The sequence below is a fragment of the Bombus pascuorum genome, chromosome 1 (assembly GCF_905332965.1).
Source record: "Bombus pascuorum chromosome 1, iyBomPasc1.1, whole genome shotgun sequence".
NCBI lineage: Eukaryota > Metazoa > Arthropoda > Insecta > Hymenoptera > Apidae > Bombus > Bombus pascuorum.
The window spans coordinates 8,699,510-8,724,459 of NC_083488.1; the positions used below are offsets into that span (position 1 = coordinate 8,699,510).

The 24,950-nt window shown below is 38.9% G+C and overlaps 1 protein-coding gene across 7 annotated transcripts in view; it reads right to left on the reverse strand.

Annotated features, from left to right (window-relative positions):
• Nucleotides 1–24,950, reverse strand: part of LOC132916617 (methylcytosine dioxygenase TET) — a 143,970-nt gene that overhangs the window by 47,729 nt on the left and 71,291 nt on the right. For 5 of the 7 annotated variants that reach the window (XM_060976789.1, XM_060976776.1, XM_060976758.1 and 2 more), the window contains one exon: nucleotides 19,257–19,331. In XM_060976789.1, coding sequence (XP_060832772.1) covers nucleotides 19,257–19,331 — 75 coding nt within the window. Of the gene's footprint in view, nucleotides 1–1,503; nucleotides 2,067–19,256; nucleotides 19,332–24,950 lie in introns of those variants that run through there. The other 2 variants (XM_060976798.1, XM_060976814.1) reach the window with 2 other exon arrangements.

Consider the following 24,950-nt stretch of genomic DNA (forward strand, 5'->3'; position numbering starts at 1 on the left):
CGCGTTGGTCCTTGAGGGAAAAGACGAGGAAAGAAAAGGAAGAAACGAGAGAAAAGAGTTGAACGAATCTCTACTGAACGTCCACCACTTGGCGGTTGTTTGCACGAGATATTCTTCTCTGATCAAACTATGCTAATATGTTCCACAAGAATAAATAAAAAAAGGAATGTTATATAAGTAGATCGAAGTTTTGTTAACAGTTAGAACAAACATTATAGTTACAATGGTAGAAGACGACAATATATTTTCGATCAACATAATCACTAGCTATTAATACTCCATTACAAAGTGTTCACTGTTCCTGGCAATAGATATACGGCTGATAGTAATAAGAGACTTATTTTATTATATGAAATTCACTTCGATTTTGCATCAGCTTAATGAGTCGACAAAGAATTCTTTGATGTGTATTATTCTGTATTATTATATTCATTGTCCGTTTTAATTCTCGCTTGATATATTTTTCCTTTCAATGATTTCATTTGAACGAACTATTAAGAAAATAATTTTCATCATGCGTTCCAATTCAGGTTCAATATACTTTTTATTTCCATATTTTTCATATATAAAAGTGTAATGGTTCTAGATTTGATAATTTTAGAAACTAAAACGATTAGATAAGACACACTAAAGAACTGTATAATTTTACTGTCTTCGTAACATATACGAACATGCGTTTCACGGAGGACCAACGGGATGTTCGGAGCATCGTATACGCTGATGGATCGCTTAGGTTTGTTGCATGCTGCTTTTTTCGCGGGTTCACGATAGTGTGTGTCAGAGACGATTAAACTCGAAGATTGACTGACGAAAACTCGTTCAAACTGTGACAGTTGGTTTTAATCGTGCTTTAAAAACAAACTGTCAATAGAATTAGAAAGATTCGGTATTTTTAATATTTTACCTTCGCAGCGTTCAATGTCTGTGGTAGTAGAAAGCGCGCGCACGAAGTTTCCTTCGATGGAAACGATAGAAAAGATGGAAAAGATAAAAGACGTTGAAACCTTTCACGGTGTAATAAAATTACGAAGAATTCATAACGGTTGACTTAAAAAATAATTATTCTTTAAGTCCTTCGACATTAAAAACACGTATTTTTAGCCTTTCGTAACTGATATAATTTAATAATAGTACACTCTATATAATACGATTTAATATGTAAAGTAGTACACTTTCTAAGGCTAAGCCGTGAAGTCGTTCAATTAATTAAATTAAAAAATTGAAGGGAATTAGTTTTGCTTTCGATCGATCACAATGTACCGAAGCGTTGGTATAATATGATCAAGAAAAAGCATCGTGCACTATGCATGCGTCCATAAAGGTTTATCGCTTGTCTGCAATCTCTCTAGGTTGCCTTGAGGGTCCAAGGACTTCAATTGAAACCATACAAAATACGTAGTACGTTCGCGAGTATACCGGTTCGCGAAGTTTGCAACGATCTCCGCGAGAGTTGAGAATCGACTGGACACACGGTTCCTCCGATATAAAGAGCGGGAAACTCACTCTGCGTCTTCCTGTGGACCACGTCTGCAACTGCGTTCTTTACCATAAATTCCACTTCGAATTCTCTTCTCTTTTCCTATCACGTCGTCGCTCTGATTCTCTTCACGCACAATAAAGAGACAACACAGTGAGCCAACACTGAATCACTCGAAGAAAAGGATTGTTTTTTTTTGTACACGAAAAGAAGAAAAAAGAAGCAACACGCGTCGCGACACCGGAATTTCAATCTCGAAGAATCACTGCGCGAGTCTCTAGCGGAGGCGTATTTATCGCGTGTAATCGCGCGGCTCGGCTTCCCGGCGAATGCTTCTCGCTCGTGCAACAACCGTGAACACACCGTGCAACATGCACGACACACAGAGAGAGAGCCGATAGGGAAGGAGACAGCAGCAGAGTGGGAGAGAGGAAAAGAAAGATAGAGAGAGTCTCGTGTGCGATCCTCTGAACGGAGCTCTCACCGTGCACTGACTGCTCCGCTCCGCTTGCTCACTACCGTCAATAAGATCGATCGAGTCCACTACTCGCGAGAGATCACACTAGACGCGCAGCGATCCGCCGAAAAACTCCCGTGGGACGCTTCTCCGCCCTCTGCAGCCCTCCTCGCCTATTCTCCCTCCCTGCTGTCCCTCGTTCCTTCTCACTCGCGTCACCCCCTCCCCCGCTGATGCTCTCCCCTCCTCTTCTCTTCACCGCGGTCTCTGGCTTCTTCTCCCTCGCCTCCCTCGCACCCCCCACTCAACCCCCACCAACAGTGCACTGCTCTGTGTGCTTCGTAAGTACGTGTATGCGCAGTCTGTGTAGACGTTTATACATATAAAGTAGTATACTCTCCCTGTTCCCCCCTTTATTCCCCCTTCGGCGGGTTGTCTCTTTCTTGTTCTCGTGTCGCTTTCCTTCTCCTTTTACGGTGTTCTTTTTCTCTCCTTCAACGGGTGAGGTTATCCTTTTCGCTCTTATCGCGGACGCGCTATCACGAATTCCGGCGGCCGGCGACACCGGCTACGTGAACTCGACACTGGTCCCGCGGTGTCATAACATTGGTAACAGCCTGTCGCTGGCTATTAAAAGCACGTACAACGTTGGGTGGCAGTTATCACGAGCGTGATACGCGGCCCGTTTGCACACGCCACACCCCGGAACCACGAGGATGAAGGAAGGTAGCAAGCAAGCAAGAGAGCGTCACGGTGACAGCCTGATCTCTCCGCAGTTTTCGAGGGTGCGATGCGATCCTGTCTCTTGGGAACTCTTTTAGCTTCTACTGTTTTTAAAACTGCCGCTCTTTTTCGCCATACATTGCTTCTTCTGTTTTTCACTCGATCCATCGATCGATCTGCAGATCTATTTTAGTTTTTGGAGATGTCCTTTTCGTTTTATCTATTCCTCGTATTCGTTTCGTTTTCGATATCATTTCTCTGTTGTCGTATCTTTTCTGCAAAATATAAACGGTAAACAAGAGATAGAGATCGATGTATTGAGGTAACGTTCGTTGGCTCATACTGTCGTCCGAAGTCAGGCTAGCAGCGCGTCAAGTGCGCGCCTCCGCGCTGTTTCAGTGTTCCAACTCGTCACTCGTCGTTCGGAACCGTTCGTGCCTTTCCGTGTCGCTCCGCTTTCGCGCTTCCTCCCTCTTTCTCTCTTCGTATTTCCATTCCTCTCTTCTTCCCTCCTAAGCCTCCCCCCAACATCTCCCTCTTCATCACTGTTTTCCTTCGTTTTCGTCTCGTTTTGTCTTCGTTTCGTTTCTCCTCCTGTATTCCCTTCTCCCTAACCCAAGTTGATTCTCCTACGCGTTTCTATACGTCTCTCTCTCTTCCTCCCACTTTTCTCTGCCCCCCCGCCTCTTTCGTTGCTTCTGTCTCCCCTACTTGGTCCCCATACGGAGTCCTACCAATCGTATACCAACGTGGAGAACTCTAGCGATGGAAACGATACCCTCGCAAACTGTATCGATACGCTACCGTGGAAGCCCCTCGCTTTTCCATTAAAGTACAGGAAGTACTATGCAGTACTTCTTTCCATGATATCCTATTCTCGTTTTTACACATAGATCTCACACAACCTTCTGTTGAAACATTGGAATAATTACCCCATACTGCGTAGCCTGTAGGAAAATCATTGTAATAGTCTCCATCGCTTTGAAAGGTGGCTAATTAAATCAAGGTTTAATAATATGTATACAGTATCAGAATAGCGTATTATATGGTTGAGGAAAGCATTCGAGAAATTTGAAAAAGCTGGGTGACTCAGAAAAATCGAGGAATAGATAAGAAAAAGAACCTTCCCCCTTTGGGCATGTCACCTATCTTAAAACTCGGTAAAACTGGAAGATAACATGGAAGTCGTAAGTCAACTTCAAGTGTTATTACATTACTCGACAGGTTTGTAATATTAATATTTAAAATATACAGCATACAAATCATCTTAATTAATATCTAACTATACAGTGTATGAGATTTATTAAAGATCGAGTATCTAGTTAATGCACCAAACATTTTTACATTTTTTTTATATTTAAGTTGTAACTACTTACAAGTTCCTCAATCTAATTTCAACTTATTTTCATAAAGAAAAATATGTTTAACTGTCAATGGAATTAATTCCATCGCTAGCTATCGCTACTGTTCCACCCCCGCCTCCCACTTTTTGTTTCTTCCGATACATATCCCTGCTAGAGTCAGGTAGCCCCCTTGAACCTCCAACCCCTTTCGTTCCCCCACCTGTGCAGTCACCTCCACTTAGGATTCTCTCTGCCTTCGTCATTGCTACGGTTTTTCCATCTCTGTCGTTGGCATCGTCGTTACAGACGCCACGACGACCACCAGCAGGTAGCCATAGCAATCCTCGCGACAAAAGCCACCACTTTCGATTCGAATTCTTTTCGATGGTTACGGTCGATTGCTCGTATCACTACGTTCAGAAAGCATACAATTTTTTGATTCCAACCTTTGGACACCTTTTGTCTCGTCCGAGCTTTTCATCTTTACTCTTTTCAGATTTTTTAAATTTTGCCTTTTATTTTATTTTCTGTATTTTGGGTTCGTCTATTTTTCTTTTCTCCATCAGTTCTAGAACAGATACATTTTTCATTCCGTTCGTAATTAATGAATCTGTTAACTAGAAACTCCTATTTCTTTTAAAAACGCGCTAGGCTATTTTATGTTAAAAAAGCTTTTCTACGCCTCTTGAATCTTAAAATTAACAAAATGCACCAATATCGGCTTCAATTCTCACACGATACATATAATTTGTAATATGTAAAAAGTATTTATAAATAAAGAAAGAGATTAATAAATTAATGCCGAATTAACTTGTCTGATTAACAGAGACATTTTGCATAACAAATTCTTTACTTATAGAATTCAAAATATTCGAAAGAATTTCTATAAATTTCTTCTAATTAAAATTCAATATTCTCGACACTGTGCATACACGTATGGCTACACGTTGAAAAAAGAAGAGGAATAAAAGTTGGACCAAAGCTCGTGTATACCGCGACCGGTTAACCGGTGAATCAGGCCGCTGGCCGCCGCGGCGCGGCGTGAGCAAATAAAAAGCGACCAGGGCGAGAGACCTCTCCCTTTCACGACATCGATATTTTAATTGTTCCAGCTCGTCAAGGCGACTCGCTTGCATCAGCGATCGTGTGCCATAACACTCAATTAGCTGTGTAACTTTCCTGCGTTCCCCTTCCACGCCTCATCGATTCGCGTTGCGATTTCCCGACGCTCTACTGGTCTCTTCAACAACGTTTGCTTGCATATTTTCTCAAAACGAGAAAAAAGATTTAAACAACATCACGTTAACTTACAGGCTGTTCTATAATTGTTGATAGAATTAATCCATGTACACTCGATTTTCTCTGAAACTTTCCAAACTTCGAATAAACAAACGTTACTTTGAACTATTGATTATCTTTTTGCATGAGGAATTATCTTTTTCCTGATTATATAATAATTTACGTTATCAGACTAGTAAGTTCGAAATTAGGTAGATGGTTAAAGCTACGGTGGAATAGAACGAAGGAACCAATTGCAGTTCGAATTCGAATTCGAAAAGCGTGGCTCACGGATATTTGAAACGCTAGCTGGAGGGTTCGTTTATTAACGTCGCTGCAACTTGTTGCTGGCCGCGTTGCCCCCTCTGAATAACGCCCTTCTGACCTCTCCGGAAGCTTCCCTGTCCACGGCGCGCTCCTTTCAAGGAAACCGAGACGCCCTTCTGTGGCTCCGTGCTTCCGCATTTGCCAAATCGCTTCTGCCACTCGACGTAATCGCGGTCTGGCTTTCGAAACTCATCCTTCGACTGTCGGTGTCCTCGACACTGCGTTTCGTGCTCAAGTATACTTCTCGACTAAATTTTAGCACGTTCCTTAACAGCCTACCTTCTTACGAATTCTAGTTCAACTTTAGAATAGTAAAGCTGTCTTTTTCTTTTCCTCCTTACTTATCTGTTAGTATTTCAGTCTTATTTAGAACCTACTTCTTTTTATCATACTTAGATGATACAAAAGTCATCCCATACAAGTATGATAGTACCTGTGAAACTTACTAAATTCTAACGAAAAATTTTACTGTTTAAACGTTTTATTTGAGAAATAATAATAGGTACTCCACATCTGTTATTTACATATTTCACTATTTACACAGTACAAATTTTCATTAATATTCATTAATATAATATATAATATAATAATTAGAACCTTCAATACTTGTGTTAAATTTCTATCGTTTTCTTCGTCCCATGTAAGATTAATTTCTGTAAATTATCGTGAACACCCATGAGACGCGTTAACATCTCAATGATATAGAGAGGATGGCTACTTGACGATGCAGAGGGATGCATGAAGCAACAGCGATAACGGGGCTGCGGATGAGGGGATGAAATGAAAATACTGGTGTTTTTGATTGTGCATTCGGGGGTGAATGTTGCTTGTTGCTCTTGGGACTCTGCCAATGGTGGAGTGTTCAACGAGATTGTGGAATCATTGGGCGAAAGGTGTTCTCGAATTGTTATCCTTTTCAAATGTGAGGTTTTAGCAGATATTGAAAAAGAGATTAATTTTATTACCAGTTATCACAATACGATCTTTCTGAACTGATGACGGAATTTGGCGATGTTCCTCGGTTACATCAGCTGTAGTATAAAACGTGAAATAAACGGTTGAACTATGAGATCAGAAGTATGAATCAGTACGTTGCAAGGCACTCTAAGTCGCGATTACAGTCATGTTTCAAATATTCTGCAGTGTTTCGAAAGTTTTCAGTTATCAAGAATTTACCGATCATCCTGGAGTGACATCACATCACAGAAATTAATCGCTTTTAATGACAAAAAGATCGTGATCTCTGTGATTTCTGAAATAAGGTCGCCGAAAGGTGCTCCAGAGGTATTTTATTTTCAATTATTTTACGCTTGATGTTGCATATAAACAATAATATTGCAAAAATTTGATAGTACAAAAATGAAATATATATATAACCTGGTAAAAAGCGCTTCGTTGGAAAATAAAGATCCACTATACAGTATTTATGTGTAAATAAGTACATTCCATCCAGGTTTTGAATTGTCAATAAAGAAAAGGTGAATTTCTTACAATTAACATGACAGTACCTATATATATATATATACTATCACCGTTCCAATAAACTCTACATTGTCCATTTGAAACATTATCGTTACCTCGTTCCTTTCACTTTAGCTGTTCCGCTAGCTCTCTAATTTAATATACAAAACTTTTTAGAATACGGCATTTGAAATTTCCTTTTTCTAGTATTCTCCATCCTATCACATTATTCACACATGTAATCCCCGCAAAACGATATTTTTACGTACTCGCGCAAGTGCAACCGTTCCCTCTTCCGTGTCAGCGATCCAGCCAAAGTGGAATGACCATAGTACGTTTGGTATGATTCATCGTGATCGTATAACTTGAAATTACATGATCTTTCTCGATTGTGATCGGTTATCGGCGACACACGTGCATTCCTTCACGTTTCACGCGGCAACCAAGCCACGAAACGATTTCGATACCCCGAAACTTGCTCGAGAAACCTATCTAATCGAACCGCATTTACGAAGGGCAATCGATTTTTCGTTTAATTTTCGTCGTCGAGTCGCGTGGGCCCCAAGCGATCGATTAATCGTGAGCCATTACGAGTAACGATTCGATGGACAGCCCCAGGAAGATTGAGCGTTAATTATCAACCTCCTCTCGGACGAACATTCAATTATCCTCTCGAGATCGTTGGAATACTTTTTCTTGTATTTTTTAGCCAGAGTTTGTTTGTATAGCGTGATCTACTGTGATTGGATAATTTGCAGCCTATTTTATGGCGCGATTGGCTTTCTTTTCTTTTTGGTTTGTTAAAGAGATTGCGATAGTATTTGTTTCGATCCACGAATTTTTGTTTCAATCTGATCCCAACCTAACTCCAATCTAGTTTCAATAAACGAAAAAGTCATTAACGTTTTGAAAAGTTTGTGTATAAAATGTGAATAGAAAATTACACAGATTAACAGGGATCCTCGTATTTTATCTTTGAATCTAGGAAATTTGTTGAGAAACACGACTGGATTGAAAATGACTCAAAGGATGCAGTAGAATTAATGCTTATATAGGCAGCCAATTTTAATTCAACGAATTAACCAATTTTATCGTGTAACGTGTCATCTTTAAATGGATATTTTTAATATCTACAACTTTTATTCTAAATTTTTTGTTATCAGAATATTGGGTTTGTTGTTATATGAAAAAATCATCGACAACTTTGGAAATTGTTTACAAAGTCCGTGCAAGAAATTTCGAATGGCAAATATATAGCATGTGTTCCTGAACATGATTTCTATAAGTTCGCGTGAAAAGTTTTCAAACACCATTTAATGTCGGATTTGATCTTTTTTCAGGATAATTTGACCGGACTGATATGTTTTGACTTAAATCTCTAAATTACTTCAACTTCAAAGAAGATATTAAGATATAACACACAGTTTTTTTCAGTGTACATCATTCAGTATTCCTTTTTTGCCATTATGCATTTCATGTGACGCTACTTCGTTTTCGATAAAACGTTGCAAGAAAATAAAACGTAACTACCCGCGAATAATTTACGAAGAGAAAGCTATCGTTGAACTTCGAAGAGGATCCATTCGCTGTTATTCGGTTAATAAGAAAAATCCGATTTCACGATAAAATAAACATTTGTATCCATAAAAAGAGAATAAAAACGTGACGAATGGCCCGTAAAAGGGTGATACTCGATCAGGTAATATTTTTTTTTTAAAGTTACCTGTCTCACGGGACAAACGAGATTTATGTAATAATCTAAGCGCAACGCACAGATACATATATATATATAGCATCTTTTTTTCCCGTTGCTATCACACGATAAATATTTATTCGTAGCACGGTTTAACTTCTGATAACCGAGAGAGGAATCGTCGTAATGTCGCATCGATCATCGTCGTTCCCGGAATCTTCTTCAGGTGGAAACCTCGAGAAACTCGACTAATGGCCGAGATTCGCTACAGACGGTCGCTATTAAATTTACCGTCACAGTTTCGGGTTAATTTATCTCCCGAGGTGCGTTTGTTGCGAGTGAAACTTTGACTTGCAGGGTGAGATGATTTCCAGATGTCAAGGTCACCCGGCCTTTCACCAACAACATCATGAATTCTTGAATATTTGACATTTTTTCATTTATCAATGTCTATCTTTTTCTAATCGTTAGAACTTTTCATTTTAAGATAAAGATAAAAATAAAATCTCTTTGCCGAGTTGTCGTTGATTTTCGTTGAACGCAAGGAATTTTTCATCGCGTTTGAATAATAACTATCTTATCGACTCGTTTAGTGGAAAATACGTGGGTAGTACTATCTTATCTTGGAGTCTAGATTAGACAAGAGAAAGGCCCACTCAAGACCCAGAACGGAAATCGTGGCCCAATTATTTCTTCCATGTTCCTTGCTTAATTAACAATAATAATAACAGTCAAGCCCCAAGATACAATTACAGTCTTGTGAAATCTACCATTAAACTTTGATCCAATTACCATACAATATATCTGCATACAATTCCATTAAAAATGAAATCAACGCAATAAAAGCAACAGAGAAAAGTATCTTCTACATGTAGCACATACATACATGTAGCGGTATTGTAAAAATCTAAAGGACACTCGATCCTCGTGTCGTTCAATTTTTGTACTTTTCTCGTACTTTGGTTATTCTGTACGTATAATTACTATTACATAAAAATGACGCAACAGAACGCGAGTAAACGACTCTTAAGAAACGACTCTAAAATAGAATTGCTTGATATAAATACACTATCGTCTACGATTGGACGGCGCATTTTTATATGTTTCTTGGAAATCGGAAAGTGCAAAATTGCGCAACTTTCTCGGAACGCACATAGCATTTATGACATATAGTACATTAATTATTAAATGATAATGATACTCGATAGGTGAAACAGTCTTCTATAAATATTACTTTCATTACTTTATATTGGTTTTTAAACATTTACACGCATCATAATTATTCTACGTATTACGCGTAACTATAGAAATTATAAAGCAAAAGGTCATTGTATTTCCATTTATTAATTTGATAATCAACTAGTGCTAGTAGTAATCTGATAATCAAAATGTATCTTGTCGAAAAATAAGCAAGTATCCTGTATACTTGTCATTCATACTGTACACATTAACCGAGGCTGACGCACAAAATCTTCGACAATGATCGAAGACACGTAAACGCCAGCTCGTCAAATATTAATTAAAATCTCGTTAATCGTAAATACGTTGTTTGGTATCGAGGCAGAAGAATCGCGACTGGATAACTGGATCGAAAATGATAAAGAGGAAACGGTAAAAGAGAAGAAAAGAGAATGATGGCGGTTATCTGGCGTAGAAATTCGAAGGAGGGCGGAAAGTTCGCACAGACCGGTCATAAATAATGTCACCGTTCGTTCTGACTCGATTATTTCGCACGGCGCGGAACTTAATTATCCTAATCACGAAAATTATAGGCAAGAGTTCGCCACGGGTTCCATTACGCCGTGGCCAGCCTCGCAATACTTAATGGCCCCTTCTCGCCAGAAGAAACGCTCGTAAATAACATCGCGTTTTGGATAATGTAGACTGCCTAATGGAAACACCGGGGCTCGCTTGATTATTTGAACGTTTATACGAACGCGGTCTTCGTAATATTCCTTCGTTTCGGAAATTACACTTCTTGTCGTTCTGATGAGGTAGTAAATATGGTGAAAAGGTAATCGGTACTCGGTCTATAACGGCGAATTAAGAAGAATAAAGAGTAATTTTGCCCTTTAAATTCTTGAAACTGTACGAGTAATCGTGAAATGGTAGTGAACTTTATCCGTGTCAACGGTTGCTTAATTTGTTGTTAGGTTCAACAATTGTCGATGAGTTATTTAGGACGCTCCATGCTGAGACATACGAAGTACAATATAGTATCGAATTTCGTATTATTTAATAATACTGGCTACAAAGATTTGATACTATAAAAATGAAATATAGGTCTTGATAAAAAAAAAGTTTCGCTGGAAAATAAGGATTTTTTTTAATAGTAAGGATTTAACCTGAAGCCAATAATTATTTTAGGGTCCCTCAGCTAAAACCAAATTTAAAAAAGTTTAATCTGGCTAAATCGATATTTGTTAAATGCAATAGGAAATTAATATTTACGTTCAGAGGTCCTTTGGCCGATCTGTCAGAAAATGATATTCACTTAAACGGTGAATACATTAACTTCGTGTTTAGTAATTAAAATGCGCATAGTGCGATGATAAGCGTTTTGGCAGAACCGTGCAGGAAGCGCATAAATCTTTCGATCCCTATGTATGGGACGATTGCAAAATCCTCTCATCAGACATACTTATGCACTGAATCACGATTTCATTCCATACTATTCTTCCGACTCGTACTAATGATCCAGTTCACGGCGGGCATGCTGCCAACTGGTTCGTTCTTATTCATCAATCCCTCGAAATTCTTGCCTTTTTTTCCTCTACTCAGCGTTCAATTATTAATTCCTCCGTCTTAATCATCCATTCAGCCTCTTTCCATCATAATAACTTTAATTTCTTTCTTTAATCGATCAATCGTGGACAATAAAATGATTCGTAAAATTCATAAGAACGTACTTCTTCCTTTCGATATTAATCATTTTTTTTCCTTTCTTAAAAAGAAGTTAAGTAATAACGAAGGTAGATAATCGAGGAATTTTGAAAAATTCTATATTCTTGATTCGACTAAAAACGACTGAAACTGATTGCTCATCGATTCCACAGCATTCGTGATACTTGTAAATGCTAAACAGCATTTTGGTTCACGCGGGCATCTACCACAGGAAAAATTGTCAGCTTCGCGAGCGTCCTACCCTCTCGAGCTTTGCCATTCCTTTGAGGCTCTTCGTTCGCCCCGATCGCTTCCTCTTTCCTTTTTCCTCTTTTTCACACTTTCCGTTTGTGTAGGTACGTCAACAACGCGGTAGGAAACTGGCCGTGGCAATGATCTGCCAGCGGCTTTTCACCATTTTCCTCTCTTTGCAACGCTTACTCCGAAATTAACTGTTTTCTATGCTTTAGAATATAGATAGAATGTATTTTTGAACTGTGTCGAATATTCATATCTGTTCAATATTATTCATTACAAAACCTTAACGAAGAAACGAGGGAGGAGAAAACGAAAAATGAGATAAAAGGCAGATGGAACGATAGTAAGAAGAATTTAAATTGAAAAGCGGAAACCTATGATGCTACAAATATTATTTTCAAAATTTAGCTTAGAACGTACTACTATTTATTATACAATTTTATTACGGAATATCTACTTCTACTGTATCTGTATTATATTTATTCGTCTTATAGAATATTTATTTATTACACGTTTATATTTCATTAAATTGGAACTACTGTACTAGCAATATGAAATGAAGAAATTTGTAAAACGTAAAATTGGAATTACAATCGGTTTCCTCCTCGTGTTTTTATTTCATTTTTCCGAACGAATACTAAATTTCCGTTTCACGTTACCCAATTTCACGACGAACGTACAGGTGAAAAAGGAAGGCGGAGAATGGAAACGAAGAAACGAGATGAACGAGAAGCAGGAAGAGAGAAAAGAGACGGAGAGGGTGGAGAGAAGAATTAGCATTTTATTCGTGCCGCGACCGATCGATATTCGTGGGCAGGTTCGTCTTCGTTTTCTGCCGGTTGGAACCTTTGGAGCCGACACATTGTTCGCGAATTCAAGATGGCGTGCACCGACACCTCTGCCACCGCCGCCACTGCCGCCAACAACGCACCCCTCTTCGTAACCCCCTCCGTTTCGTCGAAGCTAAATTGCATTAGGTCGACGAAAGGAGAGGGAGGAGAGAACCAGGGACGACGAGGGTAGGTATGAGGTAGAGCGAGGAAGGAGGGTGTGTGTGAGCCAGGGGTGTAAAGAGGGAAAAGAGAGGAACCACTAGGGGATGGGTTGATGGCAGAAGACCGCTAATTATTTCACCTAGGATACCCGCTAGGATGATCTTTCTACCTACCAGCTGAAATCCGTGGATTGCGAATTACCATTGATTTTGGATTAAATCGTTTGGAAACCAGGGGAATGTCTGGCTCGATCAAGGCGCGATTGCGATTTCATATTGAATTGTTGGCGCATAGAGCTTGAAAATCGATTCGTGCGATCGTTCGTTGCATGTTTTTAGCGAATTACTTTCAAAATATTACATATCAGGTTCGATAGATTTGTTTTCGGAGTGTTTTATGTTGCTCTTTGTGTCTTTGTTTATATCGTTTTGCTATTTGATGTTGTTTCTTCGCGATCGTAGAGAAAATCTCCAAGATTCTTGTGATTTTTATAATTACACAGTGCTCAAAATAATTAGAAACGTGACATTTTGATTTACGTAACGGTTGTAAAGTTAATTTCTGTTCTATATGTATAATTTTTTATTTAGGGTATCTGCATATGGAATATAAATTTCTTCGCCGACATTAAGATTATTATTTTTAAAAGCGTAAAGTTCTTATGAAAGCGATGCAAGTTACATAATCTACACGTATCGTGTCGATAATGAATTCCCCGTAGGTGGAGTTCTTCCTGTGTAAAGGTCACTTCCTTCTGCAAACAAAAAGACGCGACCTATTCTTTATAAGCCACAGAGGTACTTCAAACGAGCACAAAGACGGTAAGATCATCAAAGAACATTAATAATAGAGGAAAGGAAAGTACTTCCTCTGGATCTTCCGTTCCCACTTTCCTTTTATAAACGTCCACCTTTTTCATTAACAATGAACATTTACTCATTTTAAAAGGAATAATTAATCTAAGTTAAGAAACTTCTCTACCTTGTAATTCTTCTTTTGCATTCATTTTTTTTTTTATCTAACTATATTATCATTTTTCCAATCTCTTATATTTATGACATTTCTTACTTAATTTTGATTCGATTTCCTGTGGTTCTACTTTGTAAAATTTATCTACATTATTACTTGTCGTAAGAATAGAATATTATCTTTCTCACCATACCAAGATTTGTTAATTCCACGTCTAACGAAACGAATTAACAATTAACATACAGAATTCCAATCGATTGTACTTTTCAATGTTTCCGTAATAAATGAAACCGATTCCGTGAATTTAATTTGCAACCGTTTCGTTCGTTTCGATATCTTATACATGACCTCGATGAACGTTTCAGCAAACGTTATAGTATTCTATGAGTCATTAAAAGTTCCTTCGATAAGATCATCGCTCGTATCGAAATACCCTCTTTGCTTGTAGTTTCCACGGATCTTTGCTTGGCCGTGATAACGAAATTCTCGTTGGAACCTCCTTATTGATCAAACGCAAAACCCTGTCTGTTATTCAGCAACAACATCGAACCGGTCAAGTTTGATTGCTTTTCGCTACAAAATCTATTCCCTCAAACTCGATTCCATTATCATCGAAATATTCTATCTATAACAAATTTAATTTTCTCCTATCCTTAGAAATAAAAAAAGATATTGTATATTGTACATTGTTTCAGTCGATATCGGAGTTTTATTAACGATAAATAGATTACCTCTCAGAGAGAGAGAGAGAGAGAGAGAGAGAGAGAGAGAGAGAAAGAAAGAGAGAGAGAGAGTTTATTTTATATATCGTAAACTGCATCATTCCGAGGTTAATAATCACTTTCCTTATGAATTTAATTTTAATGGCATCGTTAACTCTTTCCACCTACTTTACTACGTACTGATTATTGGACTTTAATTACACGCATTGTAAACTGCACCGTGTAAACCGTATGGTTACTATTAATTGGCAAGTCAGTATCGTTCATCTGCGTGAAAAGAAATGACAAGAAAAAAGAAAAGAAAAAAACAAACCCTAAATACACCGTAGATAATTACAATTAGAACGATATACGATGAAAATACAAATAAAAGAATCACGCTTCCACCTCAACAAAAAAGAGCATCAATCACGGCAAAAGTACTTGCATACTCGTAGCGTAGTTTAATTGCAAAACTAAAGGATCTAAAAACTATCGTTTTTGTAGTTGTAAAGTTACTCGTATCTAAATCCTCAATTTGCTCCACCTAAATTACTACGATGCACTTGAAGCAAATCAGTCAGCGCGATAATCGACGCGAGTCTCTAAGTATCCACTTGCCAGCGTCGTTACAGCCGTGTAATTTAACATATGGTCGTTCATATAACAACCGTGCAAACAGAGAAAGCTTTAGATTACACTTAACTCGTTGCAATGAAACATCCTAATTTGCCGTGCAACGAAATCGCATTTGCAGTGGAATCGCGTACACGTCGTCCCGTCAGAATAATTGATAAGGTGTGTAAAGTTGTTCGACGTCTGTACGACGCGACGTACAGAGGGGAGCGTCTCGACGCGGATGGTCGCGTGTTTCCTATTGGAACGCGGCTCAAGTGCATAGCGCCGCGGCTGATTTATATCGCAACACGTTCGACGAGCTTTTGATATCTTTGTGGCGGCGGGCCGGTATCGATCGAACGAATAGAGCGGTTGCACACGTGTACCGGCACCTGTGCCGACGCAACGTCTTCGTGACAGAACGCAATTCCGCTTTTTCGCTGTTTCAATTTATAGTTGTCGCGTTCGATCGATGCCAACGCGCCGCTTGAAGCCAACGTTACCGCTTGTCTATCAGCTTCTAATTGTTGGAATTGGAATTTTCTTCTACGTAACAGACACGGACATTGTTTTGGAATCGCAACTACCGATTCTTTCGATATCGAGTAGTCGCACGAAGATATACAGAACATCTTATTCTTCAATCATCTCCTCAACTATTCGTTATTCTACAGAGAATGTTCCAAGGAAAATTTGCTTTCTTTCCTTCGAAGATGTTCGACAATGGCCACGCGTCTCCTTCGACAGTGTCCCCGAGAATTCTATGTGACAAAGGAAGATGAGAAGAGAAGGTAACTGGAAGGATGTGGATCGTGTCGTTTCTCGATCAATTATTTTTAATGGAAAGCTGACTTACATTGATCGGTTTCTAAACTCTCCTTAACCTCCCTCACATTCTCGGTATCGAGCCATTTAAAAAATTCTCTGCCAGACAATTGCGACGTACGGTTTGGTGGATGGCCGCGAATCATTTCACCGGAAGTTGCATCGCTGAAAAATGGATCGCGCGTCCGCGAGTAGCTTCTGGGCGCGAAAGAAAGACACAGGCGCGTTTCCATCGTGTATCGACTCGGGATAAATGGCTGTAGATAAATGGGCAAAAAGCAGTGGCAAAGAGTCACGAGGACGTATCAAACTCTTTTTTAACCACCGAAGTGAAATGCAACGACGGCGACCAGATTACGCTTGCAGCTGGAACACATTTCAAACATGGCGGTGCAACGCGCACACGCGCTCTCCGTTTCGATCAATACCCTACCAACATAGCACGTTGCTTAATGTCAGTTCTCAAACTCCTCCGTGGCTGTTCTGTGAGCGACGAGAAATTTATTCGGAATTTTATTCCCTTTATTTCAACCTCGAACCTGCGAGCAAATGTAGAAAAAGAATGATCTATCGGATTGCAGGATGTTCAACGATGTAAAAGATTTGTCCTTTTAAAGAAAACTTATGTTCTTTAGTTTTGTAATAGATTTTTAAATTGATCAATTTATACTCGTGTTTGTTCGTCTCGATGTATCAGCAGGTACATAAAGTAACTATGTTTGGAATCTACTATTTTCTATATAGAAAAAGAGAAGTGGTTTAATCTTGTTGCGATCTTGGAATTTTTTATATCTCAATCTCGCTTTAATTTCAACCGAGAAAAGGACATTTAATATTTGAACAAGATGACTTTTAATTTCAACCGAGAAACAGACTTTTAACGTTTCACGTCATTAGCATACAATTGAAACGAGAAATCAGGCACATCGATAAGAATTCTTTTATATTTTCGTGAAATTTAAGAAATCTTTTAACGATAGGACATTACAATTCGGTCGAAATTGACCCGAAGTGCGCAAATTGTCACTTTTCAATATGATGCTATTAATATTTCTCCTATGTAACTTTGTAGAAAATAATGTAAAAGACATTCTCATATATCGATAAATTAACCATTTTTTCTTTTTTTTTTTTTTTACAAATTCTCAAAATTCAAAACGCAATGCCTAACATTATATTAAGTTCTCTTTTTGTAAGAATAAATAAGATTGTGTTTCTCCAAGAACGATACATTTTTATTTATTTCTTTATCTTTTCAGCGATTCCTTGATCTAACTTTCTTATTACTAGGAATATCCTACTATGTTAATTTCGTTAGATCTCTTACTTTTTTACCAGCACGGCCTCTTTGACTATAAGAAGAGATTTTTTCTCGGTACATAGTATGTTTTATATCGGCAATAAGGCGATAAAATAGAGGAGAAATATCCTCGCGATAGAAGAGATTGTTTATGAACGGATTTTATGGCTGGTAGAATTGTCTACTGCATTTTACGAGCCTTAAACAGCACGCGAGGTAGAAGAATCGAATAGAAGAAACGTTCTGTCTATTTTACTTCGTATGTATAATGAATTTACGATTAATTAATTTCTTGCAGTAATCAACTCGTAACTTTCACGTCGTGTTATTAAAAAATATGAGAACGATAAAATATTCAAGAAAGATTTTGCAGATTATATTGTAAAGGTGTAGAAATATCGAATAATAAATAAACTTGTAAATGTATCTTTCGTAGAATTTCTATAATTTCGTTTGTCGTTCGAGAAATTAATTAATTCTTTCACCTTAGAATATCTGGAATAGTCGATACGATTCACTTAATTAGCCTAATCGCAATTCTTGATCGTTATCGTTGCCAAATTTTTTATCAAATTTCTCGTTCGCGTTTTTCATATATTCAAATTTGCACAGGCGTGCGTATATTTCAGCGATTTATTCGCGAAATTACCTTCCGCCTGACTATGTTTGTACTCTGATTCAGAGAGAAGGTGGGAAAATTCGTGCGAGCCCCGTTCAAGACAATCAAATTTCCTCGTATTAGCCAACTTTGCGCGACCACCGCGGTTTTGTTTAAAAAGCGCGGCTGTTCACGCATCTGCAAAGCAAACATAACGTCGAGCGTTCGGCTCGACCACGCGCTATTTTTCCCTTCTCGTACAGCCACGATTTTCCCGCCGTTCCCCATCTCGAGTCGAGTAAGTTCGTGTATTTCGAGTTTTGCTTTTATAAAACAGAGGGAACAGGCTAACGGAAAATAGATCGCGCGTATACCAACAACGAAATTTCATGTGATTTTCTATTTTCATTAACATAATAAGAAAATGGAACTATAGAAAGATTTATTTCCTCGAATTTATCAAGGAAAAGAGTAACAGTTCTGCTTTGAATATCTTTCATACTTTATTTCCAAATTTTCATTTATCAAGAAGATACGCTCCCTTCGAGAGAACAAAAGATACGATCGAAGTAAAAGTTAACGTCGACAATAAACAAAGAACTGTATGAAGAGATAAACGCATCGACGAACGACCGATCTCAAAGGGTTTTCTGGAATTTCCAAGGGCGAGCAACGAGCGTGTGTTTCGAGTGGTGGCAAACACGAGGCCGTTTACTCGTGCGTTACCACGTTTCTAGAATTAGAAACGTGACGGGTAAGTGGCGAGCCGAGTGTGCACGAAAAACACGAGTGCTGGTCGAAAAGAAACAGAGAGAAAAGGAATGGAAAGGGAAAAAGTAAGAGAAGTAAGAAAAAAAAAATTGAAATAAAAAAAAAGGAGAAAGAAAAGAAAAAGAGAGAAAGATGAAATAAACCAAAAGAAAAGACGTATAGAAAAAAGAAGAACACGCAGATATGCTGGAAATGGGATTCACGATGAACGTGGCTTAAATGTGCGACATTATGCTGGAAATGCATATCAGCCACCTCCTCTCTTTGAAATCTCGCTCGAAAAAGAGTATCGCAAGCAGGGCGAAAGAAATCATCCATTTGCACGGTTCGTGTCGTGTTTTATCGTTTTATTTTTCCAGCGTTCATCGTCCTCCGGTGTTTCACGCGCAAGCTAAACTCGGTTCTCCATCTTTTTAAGTATTTGCCTTACGGGAATCTAATAAGAAGTAGGCGTAGCGATGTTGTTCGATGTACCAACGAAATATCAAATTGTTCAGGTGGTTTAAAATTCTCTCACGATATTTGCAACAAAGTCCATTATCTTTGTAAAATGAAATAATTCAAGACAAGTACACTTACCCTAGTTGTACCTTTGCCTCGACCCCTCCCTCTCTCTCTGAACGCACCCTCGCCTGTTTGCAGGTGGTACAGATGCTGAAACAAGATGAAAACTTTCATTAGAGCAAATCACCGTGTACATTTGCTGGCGATATTAACGACAAGAGTAAGAAACTCGGGTCGTCAGTCTCGCCAACACTACAATTTCTATGTGTTCAGAGATCTATTGTTTTACGTATCGTTCCATTTCCTCCAAAGTATATCGTATTTTATATATATACAGAGTCTAAACTGAAATTGACTTGTCTTTGTGAATTTTTTGAGAAAATGACACGACTTAAATAAAACCGATCTGCCTTTAATTAACGCTCAATTTTATAAGTCATAAAAGATATAACTTAGAAAAAACGAAGCTGGCATCCCGCTGGGAGTAGCCGCCCACATGCTATATTTATTTTTTATTTATATTTTTTACTTTATACACTTTACCAAATGTCCATAAGGACAAATTGTAAAATAACAAAAATAAAAAAAAAAAAAAAAAAATTTTATAATTGTAGAAATTTCTGGTTAAAACGTGACTCGCTGTTGGTTAACAAATTAAACGCGCGCGCGCGCGCGCTACTGATCGCGAATCGCATTACGATTGATTTAAGCTTATAATATAAATATGCATATGTGTATATATTAAAACCGCGAGATCTCGCGTGCTCTCGGATCGTTATCGTTCCGACGATGTACTATCGTAAAATCAAGGCAACCGTATCACCTCAATTGACCTCGTTAAGTCCAATAGACGCGCCAATAAAAGTATAACCTTCCAGGGCCAGCGGTATTAGATTAGATTCCCGACGACAAAACGTTTTAGATTATTCCGGGGCGAAAGATGGTTGGAGATGGTCGCCCGCGGGCCCGATAGACGTTCGATCGGCTCGATGGGAATTAACGAGACATGACCGGAGATAATTGGAACAGGGAGATTGGTCCGCGGTTCGACGATGGTGAAAATTCATCGCCGTTTACGCCAGTGACGAGGGTAAAATCTGGTTCTCCATTTTCGTTACGTCCTCTTTCCTTGTTATCTCTGCCTTTTTTTATTTCGTTGTTTTCGTCATTTTTATCGCCAGCCATTGTTTCGTAACTTTTGTTCATCGACGTCGTTATCATTCGCCATTCGTTGCTCATTGGCTTTGCTTATCGCGTTTGTCTTTTGTTTCTTGACCTCTCACATTTGTCTATTTTTAGCTTTGCCTGCAGTTTTGTTGACAGAAGGTTAATTGGAAGGGCGATATTATTTTTTATACATAGCTATTTTCTTTCCTTGTCTTTTATTCTTTCCTGGTATGTCAAGAGAAAAAATAACCAGCGAAATGGCGGGTCTCGGAAGGTATTGCTGTGTCTCCTGGGAATGGTTTAGCTTCCGGTCTGAGCAAGAGCGGATACTGTTACGCGATCGGTAAAATATCAAGCAAAGTGTTATTTGAAGAGCTTGTTCTTAATGCATGCTTGCAAGCAAGTAAGACGTGAATAAATGTCAGTGTAAAGATATAAAAAAGAAAGAGAAATTATAGTTCTTTCGATGTTTTTAAATTAAACGAAACGATCGATTCTTGTCGACAGCCGCTCAGTGTAGAGACCTGCGTTACCACCCGGAATAAAGAAACGCTACCTTCGAAGCACAATCGTAGATGGCGCGTGCGGTAGCTGCTGGAGCTGTTACACATTTTTAGTCGACGTATCGCGGGAAAATTTCCTAACTATAAGTTTACGAGAACCGAGTCCTGCGTTAATAATCGAATAAAAGACGAATGACAGATCAAGAGAATAACATAAATCAAATCATTTCTTGAGAACTATGTCTCGAATTACTGCTATTCCCTTTTAAGTACTGGAAAACGTACGCGAAATGAAAATAGAAACATCTCACATTCAAATACAGAAAATAGTACATAAATCGCACAAGACCGTGTTTCTACTCGTTTTCGTACCAACGTTTCCGCAAAGTTGCTTAGAGATGACCAACTCTATCGTTTAATCCCTACAATCGTTCGACTAAAATTTCTCCACTAAAATTGCTAGCAGCCTCGCCAGTAGATCTAATGAACCTACTAAAACTGGAAAACGAAATTACGTACACGCAGCTAAACCAGATAAGATCTCGAAAACCATTTCCTCGGGACTACTACCATCTCGCTAGGATATCACGCGATCTTCTTCAGATACACGCTGATTCTTCTTCAAATAGGTTCGCGATCGGGATCTTGGTGAAACCTCCCCGGATCGGTTGACGAACGGGCAGGGGGAAGGGGAGGGAGGGAGCTCGATGGAATAAAAGAAGGAAGGAAAAAGACAGGCGCCGTGGAGTAGGTGGGACTCGGTCCGAGTAGGTGGTGGTCGGTGCTTGTAAGGTACACACTCGAAGAGCAAGCGGATCCCCGCCGCGCGAGTGAACATCGAGGTCCGAGGCAGGCGGAAAACGTCCCCTTCGCGCGGCACACGCGTCGACGATTATGGTCTAATTCCCTTGTACGCGCATTCCCACCAACCTACCTAGCTTACCTACCAACCTACCTGGCTGCCTCGCATCACAGAACCGTCTTGGTGAGCGAACGAGGAAAAGCGTAGTTGTCGGTGCATTCGATAAGCGTACGCTCGAAAGACAGGGGTGTGTCCCCTTAATTCCATATCTCTCGTTCTCTCCCTTTCACCCTGGCTCTCTTTCTTCCCTTTCTGCCTACCTCTCCTCTCTTCTCATCATCTCCAGCTGAATATCTACTTTTCACCCTGTTTCTTTCTCTCTCCTTCGTAACCCCCTATCAGCCTCCTCTCTCCATGAACCTCCCTTTCGCTCTCTTGCTCTGCCAGCTCCCTTCGATTCGTCGCTTTCTTCGCTCGCCATCCGTTTTTCCTCTTTCTCCTCTTCACCATCGAGCAACCGCTCCCCGCGCCTCGGCTCGTTGCACCTTCCAACCCCTCTGCTCTCTCGCGTAAATATCGCGGTTTCTCGGTAAACAGGAGAACGCAGCGGGCAAACGAGGGACACAACGCGGCGGGAACGCGTACAGAGTAACATATACGTGTAATACGTGCGTCTGTATACAGGGTGTTTCAAATGGTTTATGCCAAACTTTATCGGTATGTTGGTACAGATATATAATGCAGTGAGGAACGTTAGTCACGTAGAACATAGGCGTCGTTGCGAGAAATTTTTGTGCAAATTTTGCGATAAGATTATGATTTCTGCGTCTGATTTCTGGTTTCGTACTGCCTTTTCCTTCCTCGGTTCTCGTCCTCTGCTTTGTCGATAACAGACATTTAATGGAACGTTTTAATACGTACGATAGTGCGATATCATGAACGATATCTCGAGAATTTTGAGGCAGAAGAGAAATAGAAATTACAAAGAATTCTAAAGATGCTTCTGTATGAAAAATCGAATATGTCACTTATCGTATGCTTCTCTTATGAGATTATTATTATTGTTTATATGGTATATTGTTATTCATATAAAACAATTTATAGAATATACCAACTGACAAGTAATGTTCTTAAAATGATAGAATCGATGAAACAGACAGATATTTAAAACCAAATAGGAAGGATAATTATTTATTAATTACGAATTTTAAAGCTGCTCCTCTGTAAAGAAAAACACTCAATTTGCATAAACGTACGCAGTTTACTAATTGTTATATCCTTATCAACGTTGTTAGCATCCGTTTATATTATTGGATCATACAGGGAAAATAATGACAAAGTTTGGCTGTTAAATTGTGGAACACCCTGTATATGTATATAAACGCAAGGAGATGCGTGCACGCACACGGTTGCGAATATCTGCTCGTGCACGCGTGCAACGGGACGTTCCTTCGATATGTTCGTACACGGATGAGACCGCGGAACGGATGCTGGTGGAACAGAGAGGGATAGAGGAAGAAGGGTAAAAGCAATGGCAAGAGGGAATAGAGAGAGGGGTGAGACTGAAAGGGGGTGGAAAGAGTAAGGGAAGCAAGGCAAATGTCAATATCGACGATGCATCGTCAAGAGAGGACGCACTTGGGGCGGGAATGAGGGCGTAATTAATCGTCCAAGCAAAGAAATTCTCTCTTTGTCCTGTCCCCGACCCGCGTAACTACCTTCCTACCTCCTGCACCCCCTCCCCCCGTCGCGGTGGTGTCACGCGGCGAATTTTCCGCGTGCTTGGTCTTGTTTCGAATGACATTTTAAATGCCGGATTCCTTTGAGCAATTTTTTAATATCGACGAATATGGGAAGAGAATCTAGTTGAACTTCAGTTTTAATTTTGCATTGTATGTACGTATTACGTGAGAAGTCCCATTTCATCTATGGCCTGTATGAGAGTACGAGAAAGTTTGAGTCGAAGACAGACGGTTTGAGCTAATGGAGAATGAGAATGTACAGACGTTCGTACTGTGTGTAAACGTTTGGATCGTAATTTTCCTTCGTATCATGCTGTTGAAACGCCATTGAGATTAGGAATCTTTTGTAGAGTAATTTCGAGCCGTCAACATCGCACCAAATTAAATAAATTAAATAAATAAGTAAAAATAAAAATAAAAATAAATTAAATAAATTTAAACGTAGAAAAATAAAAAATCGGTAAGATGATAAATAATTGTCACAATGACTCTTTATAAAAAAAATCCCTATATACGTTTGATCGATATTTTGAGTCAAACGTAACGAGTCAAATCAGGTATAATTTATTTACTCACTTTCATATTACGTAATATGTTTGTCGTGCATTTTTCCACGTAATTTTATGTTCACCCTGCGTTCTACACTTTTTATCAGTTTACCGATATCAGCGCTAATTTTTCAGTTTACATTTGGTAACGACTTAACGAGCCCTTCAAGAGAAGGGTCGACCCTTTGTACATTTAATCCCCTTCTTTTTTAATCGAATATTACGAAGAATAAACGATTTTATTAACCGATATTTATCGAACATATCCAGCAAGATCTCTCGCTCCGTTCTCTTGTCCCACGTTTCAAGTTCGGTTGGATGCTTTCTTTGGAAGTTTAACGGGATGGATGCACGAGAAAGCACGTGTTTGACAGCGTTATAATTAGCTTATTAGTCTTATGAGATGAATGCATTAGGTATTGTACCGTAATATCAGTGGAGATAAGTTGTAATTTTAATAAATCACGTCATTCTCACGTTATCGGTAGCGTCAACTTTTGCAATAGGAAAATATGGCTGTGAAATAATTTTCTCACTCGATTTTAGTAACCTTCCGAACCGAAAGAAATTTCGAATAATCATCGATACACTTTTCAGATCGAAATGAGAAATTGCAATTAGTAATAATTCTTTTCTCCGAAAGCAAATAGAACGCCAATTAAATATAGAGATTCGCGCATTTCTTCCAATATTTCGAATCTAACAATCGTTTGCTAATCGTTCGTCTAAAATCTACTGGATTAAAATTAATTACATCTTATAAATTTGTCATTCATTGCCTAGAAAAATTTTTGAATAAGAAACGATTTGTTGAAAAAGTTAAATGTTCTCAGACAGAAGGAACAGACCTAACATATTTTTTAATGATTAATAATAAAGAAAGAATCGACGAAGGGACAAGGGTGTTTGATAATTATCTGCACTCTAGATCAGTAATTAGAAGCACGTACCTCGCAGACAACTGTCATCGATTTCGTGATAAGCTAATTAAAATATCTGATAAATAC